Genomic DNA, 8402 nt, shown 5'->3' on the forward strand with positions numbered 1-8402 from the left:
GAGGTAAAACCAGTTTTCTAGTTTATTTTAGGTTTATTTTGTAGTTTAGTTTTTCTAATTTTATTATTTATATTTTCAAGTATAAGGCAGAATTTTTCAGTGAGAAAACACTGAAAAAAACCACATTCAGTGAGCTGGACACTGAATATCCAGCTTCTCCTCAATTTAGACATTTCAGATGTCTATTCTTGTTCAGATCAATACAGAGAAAACTGTGCCCTCAACGCTCTCCCAGGCGGATCTTAATTGCTGCTGCTGCTGTTGTGTCACTGTTTTGTGTCCCTGTGCTGAAAGCGGCAGGCAGGGCTGCTGGTTGTACCCGTGGCTGTTTTTTCCCGATGGTGGCTGTGGCTGTAGCTGTTTGTGTCCCTGTTTGTGTCCCTGTTTGTGTCCCTGTGCTGGAAGGGGCAAGCAGGGCTGGTGGCTGTGCCCGTGGCTGTTTTTTCCCGATGGTGGCTGTGTTTATCATTGTTTCTGTCCCTGTTTGTGCAGGCTCTGTGGGTTCTGGGCAGGGTGGCTGTACCCGTGGCTGTTTTTTTCCCGATGGTGGCTGTGTTTATCATTGTTTCTGTCCCTGTTTTTGCAGGCTCTGCGGGTCCTGGGCAGGGTGATGCGCGAATGCTGGTGTCCCAGGATGGTGGCTGTATCCATGGCTGTTTTTATCCCTGCTGGCTGTGTTTATCATTGTTTCTGTCCCTGTTTTTGCAGGCTCTGCGGGTCCTGGGCAGGGTGGCTGTACCCGTGGCTGTTTTTTCCGATGGTGGCTGTGTTTATCATTGTTTCTCTCCCTATTTCTGCAGGCCCTGCGGGTTCTGGGCAGGGTGGTTGTACCTGTGGCTGTTTTTATCCCTGCTGACTGTGTCTATAATCATTTCTGTCCCTGTTTTTGCAGGCTCTGCGGGTTCTGGGCAGGGTGATGCGGGAATGCTGGTGTCCCAGCCTGGTGGTTGTATTGGTGGCTGTTTTTTCCCGATGGTGGCTGTGTCTATAATAATTTCTCTCCCTGTTTGTGCAGGCTCTGTGGGTTCTGGGCAGGGTGGCTGTACCCGTGGCTGTTTTTTTCCCGATGGTGGCTGTGTCTATCATTGTTTCTGTCCCTGTTCCTGCAGGCTCTGCGGGTTCTGGGCAGGGTGATGCGGGAATGCTGGTGTCCCAGCGTGGTGGTTGTACCCATGGCTATTTTTTCCGATGGTAGCTGTGTCTATAATCATTTCTGTCCCTGTTTCTGCAGGCTCTGTGGGTGTTGTGCATGGTGGTTGTACCCGTGGCTGTTTTTTCCTGTCGTGGCTGTGTCTATAATCATTTCTGTCCCTGTTTTTGCAGGCTCTGCGGGTTCTGGGCAGGGTGGTTGTACCCATGGCTGTTTTTATCCCTGCTGGCTGTGTCTATCATTGTTTCTGTCCCTGTTTCTGCAGGCTCTGCGGGTTCTGGGCAGGGTGATGCGGGAATGCTGGCGTGCCAGCGGTGCCGCCCGTCTCACCGCGCTGCGCGTCAAGAAAACCATCTCCCAGCTCTGCGTGCCCGAGGACTCCAAAGCCTGAGAGACCCCCGGTGGGACGAGGGGAAGGCGTCCTGCTGTYCATCCTTTCACGTGTGATTGTGTTGTTGTTTCTGGTCTACCTCAGATAACGCGGTTCAGTGTTRCAGCCCGAGGCGGAGCGCTCACCTTCAGCGGGGCAGCTCGGGACTCACAGCTCGGCTTTGGTACAGCAAATCTGGGACTTGCTTTGGGTTTGTGAGTAAATCAGACACCAGCAAACCGCAGAAAGGAGCTTAAAGCATCATGGCAGTGTGAAAATGCCTTTTGCTGTTGTGCTTTTCATCCTTGTCACACTCCAAAATGTCTGGTGTTGGTTAGAGCCTGTTTGCGAGAGAAACCTCATGTTGGTTCTGTCCTCAAACCAAGGAAAAGACCAAGTGAACCCAGCTTTTTGCCTGGTTTTTTTGGCAGGAATCTGAAAAGGTTCTGTCACTAAATGCATTTTGAATAACTATATTTATAATTACCTAAGTAATTAAACAAAATGGTATTTCCACTAATTTCCATCGTGAGCAAAACATTGAGTCAATTCGCTATTAACATTCATTTTTTTAATCTCAATTTCACATACAATATCATGTTTAAAATTTGAGTTGTTTTACTCTTTTTTTTTTGGTCGATCAGACCAATCAAGGGACAATGTTTCTTTTTAACATTTAGTAGGAAAAAYAAAAGAGGCAATAATTTTCTCTTAGCTATGTAGGGATGGAACAGGAGAAATTCTACCTAAAATGAGAAAATATTTATTTTTAGCGACTTTCCAATCGCTGGTAACATTTCTTAGTGCCTTTTGATGTATCAGGGGGAAGCTTAGTGAAAGCCAGTGCAGCCTTCCAGAGGTTTCTTACAGAATTCTGTGAAGCACCAGGCTGGTGATGAAYATTGACATCTCTGATCATGTTTCCATAATTTATCACAAGCCATCAAAGTGAGTTGTTTTATCTAAATTCACTGATGTTCTGGCTTTTTGGGAATTCTGCCCCACTGCATGGCCCACATATTTGAATATAGTGTTTCAATATTTTTAATAAGCAAAATTATGCATTTCATGGTCTTATGGGTCTTTAAATGTTTCTAAATCCATCTGGCCCATGSAAATGAAGCCCAAAGATGTTTCCAGAATAGCAAATCTTTGCAGAAATCCCGTGTGGCCCCCGCAGCTCTGTGGCAGTCAGTGCTGGCTGATCAGAGCAGTCCCAGGGGCAAAATCTCATCACTGGAGCTGTTTTGGGAAAGAATGAGTTAAATATTTTACTGAGCGGGGTTCCACCCTCAGTGCTTATCCTCTGGACATTGTCATTGCTTTGTGGCTGTTAACTGCCCGTAAATAGGCTCTGACAATTCACCCGTTTGCACAAAATTTAGTCACTGCTGCTTGTCTTAAATACCACAGCTCTTTGCTGATCTGCAGCTGAGCAGGGGAGGTGTTTCCCCTAAACTGCTGGGGATTCTCCAGGGTGGTTTCTGATAGAATTAAGGAGATTCAGACCGGACTGGACGGGGTTGGAGCAGCCCGGTCSGGTGGAAGGTGCCCAAGGCAGGGACTGAAATAAGCCAAGCTTWAAGRTCTCTYACAACCCAAACCATTCTGTGATTCTGGGATTCAATTCTTAYGTGCTTCAGCTACACGAGGACCCCGCGGAGCTCGGTGAGTGACTTTGCAGGATGTTTGAGGGGTCATTTTGGCAACAGCACGATCCAAAGCCTGGTGTTGACTTGACTATCAAAAAATTTGAAAACCTAAGATCCAGCATCTGCTCTTGTAGTATGTAACTTGAAAAAAAAACATTATCTTAAAAAGGAAGAATCAAAGATTTAATTTTTTTTTTTTTAAGTGGGGGAAGAGTTTCAGTTTTTAATTTCCCTCCTGGAGTCTCTGGAAATTGCTGGGCAGCCCCGTTAATTTGAACAAAAYCCTTTCTGGTGCCTGGCTGGAGGGGTGGTGCAGGATGCTCTGATACTCCTCACACAGTCCCAGCTGCACCCCAGCACTGCTTTAACCTTTTCCCTGGACAATCTCTTGGCATCAGACTTTGTGGTCTGTTTGCCCTGCCTTTTCACCTAACTCAGTATTTTTGCACTGGATTTCTTTTTTTCTTTTGTTGTTGAGAGGTGAATGTACATTTTGGTGAACCAGAGTTGAACTCAACTGAGCCAAGGGACTGCTGTTGTACTGAGCTCTGAAATGTTTGTAAACTCTACACGCCTTTAGAAAACCCCCAAAGAACGCTTGTTTTAGTGGCCTTTCCCTTCCATGTGGGTTTGTCCCGTTCCAATTTAAGCACWGAGGTTCTGCCAAGACTCTTCTGTGCAGTTTAGGGAGGTTCAGGTTTCCTCAGACGTTCCTGATAATCTCCACTTAAAGCTCAAGTTCTTAAACTCATMAAAATTTCAAGGTCAAGGATGCTCAAAAGCTGTCACCACGTTCAGCCTCTCCTAATTGATGCTTCTAGTTGGGGGAGTTACCAATATTTTATAATTTGCTTCTAATAACAATCTGAAGTTTAACACAGGGATTATGGACTGAAAGGGAAAGTTAATTAATATTTCCTCTAGCACCTAATTTTTTGTGTGACTTGAACTGCTGCCCCCAGACACCCCTTGAGAAATCAGGCTGTAATCTCSTCTGCACTTTCCTGCTTTTATCATTTGCACTTAATCAAGCTTGTTCCCTCTTGTGACACTATAAAGAATCCTACAATATTTTAATCATTGCTATGTCACTTCTTTCCTTGGCAATGGATTCAGGAATTACAAATGAATTTGTTTGGAATAATGCCTTTCCCTACAACTTTGAGCAGGGCAAATCCTTTTCTCAGTTCCCACCTGCCTGGAGCTCTGTGCCGTGGGTGGGATTAGGAGTTTGGTGTCTGCTCCTGCAGCAGAACAGTTTAGGAATGTACAGGGAATAAGCATTGAGGTACGATATATTTCTACAGAACATAAGAAATGTGCAATAAAYTGTAACTTACACTGAATGTATTTTTGGCATAAAAGGACCAGATGTATTTTGAATGTAGCTATGACTTGTGTCTAAACCTGCTGTGATTCTCAGTCCTAAGAAAAACGTGTRATGTTTTGTCAATCTACAAACCCTTTCCTCAGTTGTCTGTTTTTAAAACAAAAATTAGTATTTTATCTGGAACGTTGTAATATTTCTGGACTAAGTATAGCAGTGCAGTGCTCAACTTCAACCCTCGTGTTGTGAAATATTTGATCTGTGTACACTGAAGAGTTATTTTTAAAACTATTGCTAAAGTTATTGCTCGRTATTGCAGCTGCCTGGATGTAAATAATGATTTAGCTGTTGTATTTTGTATGCAGATTTTTCACCCCATGTACTTTGGGGAAGACATGGCAATTTTAATAAATCCAGCATACTCTGCCCTTGTGTTCCCGTGGCCTGAAACTGTTTTAATGTTGATTTTGGGAGAACAGTTGAGCTGTTTGAACCCATAGGGACCTTGACTGGTGGCTCTTGCACCCACACCAGTGTGAGCTCTCTCTTTCATACAAGACTCCCCCCATCCTTCTCTCTCAGCTGTGGAGATTTTCAGTGAAACCTGAATGGACTTCTCACCCTGAGCTCCTCAATCCTGAATTCTGCATGCTTGAAAATTCCCCTGACCCAGCCATAACAGGGGAATTTAAATCAGGCTTTATTTGAATTTAAGGCAGGTCAAAGTGAAATCTGGCGTAACGTGACCCAAGAAACTTTTGAAGGATATTGTGGGCTTTTATTTTTTTCTYAAAAAGACCTTTGCATTATCGCGATGACTTTGAGCCCCTGCTCTTAATTCCCAATAATTCAGCTTTATTGGCAGCTGCGAAATTAAAAATAATAGTACATTTATATGCATTTTCGGGGCTAAAATGAAAAGACAGACAAAATGAAAAACGAAAAGAATTAATATGTAGCGTTATAATATTTAAAGCGGCGCGTCGGGGGGTTGAGCCTGACGAGATCTCGGGTCCCTGGCCAGCTCCGGGAAGGTGTCGCTGGTTCTGTCGCCATGAACAGAGCCCGTGGCTCATGGGCGAGCATCGGCTGCCATCCCCTGGCCACCGCCGCGCCACCAGAGTGTCTGTGGCACGGGAGAGCTGCCTGCTGCCCTTCCAGAGCAATTCCTGCCTCCCGGGAGAGATTCTTACCCAGCAGAGCTGAGTGAGGAGCAGCCCCGTGAGCCGGGGGGGTGCTGCTGTCCCTGGGTGCTGTCACTGAACCCCAGCGCTGTCACTGAACCCCAGCGCTGTCACTGCGGAGAGGGGCTGGCGACACGCTCGGGGGAGGGTTTGGGTGTGGGGAGAACGGCGAATTCTTCAATTCCTTGTTATTAAATAAATGAGCTCTGCAGGAGCCGTTGGTGTGCGCTTGGCAGCTCAGGAGAGGAGCCAGCCCTGAGTCCCCGCGGGTTTGTGTCCCACACACCGTGACTCCTGCTCCGTCCGATGTCGGGGTAGGTGATGGTGAGCAGAACCCTGGGCACTGCAGCCTCGGAGGGGTGAGGGTTCCATCCCCGGGAGGCTCCAAAGCCGGGCTGGACAGCGCTCCGAGCATCCCGGGACAGTGCGAGGTGTGCCCCGCTCCAGCCCGACACCGAGGATGTGCCAGGGGCGGACTGGGGCAGAGCATCTCTGCGATCTGCCAGGACCTGCGGGAGGGGACTCGGGGTCCCGGGAGCTGCGGGAGCCGCTGMGGGGCTGCAGAGGGGACTCGGGGATCCTGCTGCCTCTGACTCGGGGTCCCCGCTGCCTCTGGCTCGGCTCCGAGCAGCTCTGAGCCCGGCCGGGGAGAACCGGGCTGGGAGGGAGGGATGGGTGCACGTCTGGGGTGCCTGTGGGGTCCCTGTGGGCTCTGTGGGGTCCCTGTGGGCTCTGGGGGTGCCTGTGGGCTCTGTGGGGTGCCTGTGGGGGCTGTGGGGTCCCTGTGGGCTCTGTGGGGTCCCTGTGGGCTCTGCGGCGTCCCTGTGGGCTCTGTGGGGTGCCTGTGGGCTCTGTGGGGTCCCTGTGGGCTCTGCGGGGTCCCTGTGGGCTCTGCGGGGTCCCTGTGGGGCTGTGGGGTCCCTGTGGGCTCTGTGGGGTCCCTGTGGGCTCTGCGGCGTCCCTGTGGGCTCTGTGGGGTCCCTGTGGGCTCTGTGGGGTCCCTGTGGACTCTGCGGGGTCCCTGTGGACTCTATGGGGTGCACGGCTGGTGTGGGGCGCAGGGCAGCGGAGGGGCACGGGACTGCTGGAGCATCTCGCACAGAGATCCCACTTTGTGCTCGAATGGGAGGTGCATTTGTCTCCGCCCTCGGCTTGTTTGCAGATGAGTCACTGGGTTTCAGAAACGTCAGAGATTGCTGCCGGAGGAACCGAAACGCATTTTTGTTTTCGAGCGCTCAGCGGGGTGACCGTGAGCAGGAAAAGGGGAAGAGGCTTTGAGTCACCCGCTGCCCGCGGTGCTCGGGGTGCCTCGGCGAGGGAGCGGGTGACACCCAGAGCCACAACTGCTTTTCTCAGGAAATAGGAGAGAGCTTTCCCCCTCCCCTGCAGGGCTTTTTAAACACCTCTTTTCTTCCCTTTAACCCAGCGGGATTCCCCAAAGAGCTCGGAGGTGAAGGACAGACATTTACATCTGTTGTGGTGGCGGTCCTGCGGTGTGCGACACTTCCCTGTCCCGGTCCCTGTCCCTGTCCCCGTCCCTGTCCCTGTCCCTGTCCCTGTCCCTGTCCCTTCAGCCGGGGAAGCACAGGGACAGCAGGCTCTTGTCACAGATCAGCCACGAGCCCCCTCCAGATGTGCGGACCAGATGTTTCCGGGCAGGCTGTGCGTCCCCAGAGCTGCTGTGCCAGGGGAGCCCTTCCTTGGTCTCCACGGGGACCGGAGGGCTGTGCCCAGAGCCTTGTCCTTCCCTTGCTGTGCCCGGAGCCGTGTCCCTCCCCTGCCCTGTCCCTCCCGTGCACTCTCCCTCCTCTGCTCTGTCCCTCCCTTGCCGTGTCCCTCCCTTCCCCTGTCCCTCCCTTTGCCCTGTCCCTCCCTTCCCCTGTCCCTCCCCTGCCCTGTCCCTCCCTTGCTGTGCCGCTCTGCCCCTCCTGCTCTCGGCCTGGGCTCTCTCTCTCCGCCCTGCCCCGACACCGTTAACCAAAGGCTGTGTTGTTTTGGCAAAGGGTGAGTGCCGGGATGCCGGGGATGCCGAGCAAGTCCGAGTATGAGCAGGCTGAGCTCAGGTGRGTGCCTGAGGCAGGCGGGGCTGTAAGGACAAATCCCGGCGGAGCAGCTGCCGGGGASAATTGTGTGCAAGAACGGAAGAATTTAAGCAGATTTCTCTAAGTGCCAGGCCCGATTGTTAACTCCCCTGCGAGCACGAGGCACAGCGAGCCCGGGGCTGTGCTCGGAGGGATTTGTGTAACATGCACCTAAACCGCAGATCACGTGTGCGCCTTTCCGCTCTCGCCGCGCTCGGTGGCGGCGGCACGGGGACACTTCCCGGTGACACTTCCCGGTGACACTTGATGGCCATGGCACCGCGCTCGCCCTGAGCCCCGAGCCCCCGGCCACTGCCATGGCCCTGCGGCGGCTGCTGCAGCACAACCCCGGCGGTCCCGGCGGGGAGCAGGCTCTGCCCGCGGACAGCAGCAGGGTCCGGCTCTTGGCCAGCACCGTGGGGACCCTGCCCCGGGGGCGCAAACAGGTACGGGCTGGGAGCGGGACTGCCCAGAGCCACCGCCCGGCTGTGCCCCAGCTCCCAGCGGGGACCCTGCAGGCTGTCCGTGCCCCTGGGCTCGGCTGTGGAGGGTGACAGCTTTGGGGTGCTGGAAGGGACCGCTCTGGGGTGCTGGAAGGGACCGCTCTGGGGTGCTGGAGGGGACCGCTCTGGGGTGCT

At 51.9% G+C, this 8402-nt stretch overlaps 2 protein-coding genes across 3 annotated transcripts in view; both read left to right on the forward strand.

Annotated features, from left to right (window-relative positions):
- LOC130586940 (activin receptor type-1C-like) overlaps positions 1-1545 on the forward strand; it is a gene marked incomplete at its 5' end in the record, with an annotated part of 7277 nt that extends 5732 nt beyond the window's left edge. The window contains 3 exons of the mRNA XM_057387872.1: positions 587-643; positions 893-949; positions 1416-1545. Of these exons, the coding sequence (XP_057243855.1) occupies positions 587-643; positions 893-949; positions 1416-1541 (240 nt within the window). The remainder of the gene's footprint in view (positions 1-586; positions 644-892; positions 950-1415) is intronic.
- Positions 1546-8075: 6530 nt separating this feature from the next.
- The window catches only part of CYTIP (cytohesin 1 interacting protein), an 8007-nt gene continuing 7680 nt past the window's right edge, over positions 8076-8402 (forward strand). The window contains exon 1 of one of the 2 annotated variants that reach the window (XM_057387875.1): positions 8076-8210. In XM_057387875.1, the coding sequence (XP_057243858.1) occupies positions 8082-8210 (129 nt within the window). In that variant the 5' untranslated portion in view covers positions 8076-8081. The remainder of the gene's footprint in view (positions 8211-8402) is intronic. The other variant, XM_057387874.1, reaches the window with a different exon arrangement.

The sequence above is a fragment of the Malurus melanocephalus genome, unplaced genomic scaffold, assembly GCF_030028575.1.
Source record: "Malurus melanocephalus ecotype Western Australia unplaced genomic scaffold, MMel_1.1 scaffold_1410, whole genome shotgun sequence".
Classification (NCBI taxonomy): Eukaryota; Metazoa; Chordata; class Aves; order Passeriformes; family Maluridae; genus Malurus; species Malurus melanocephalus.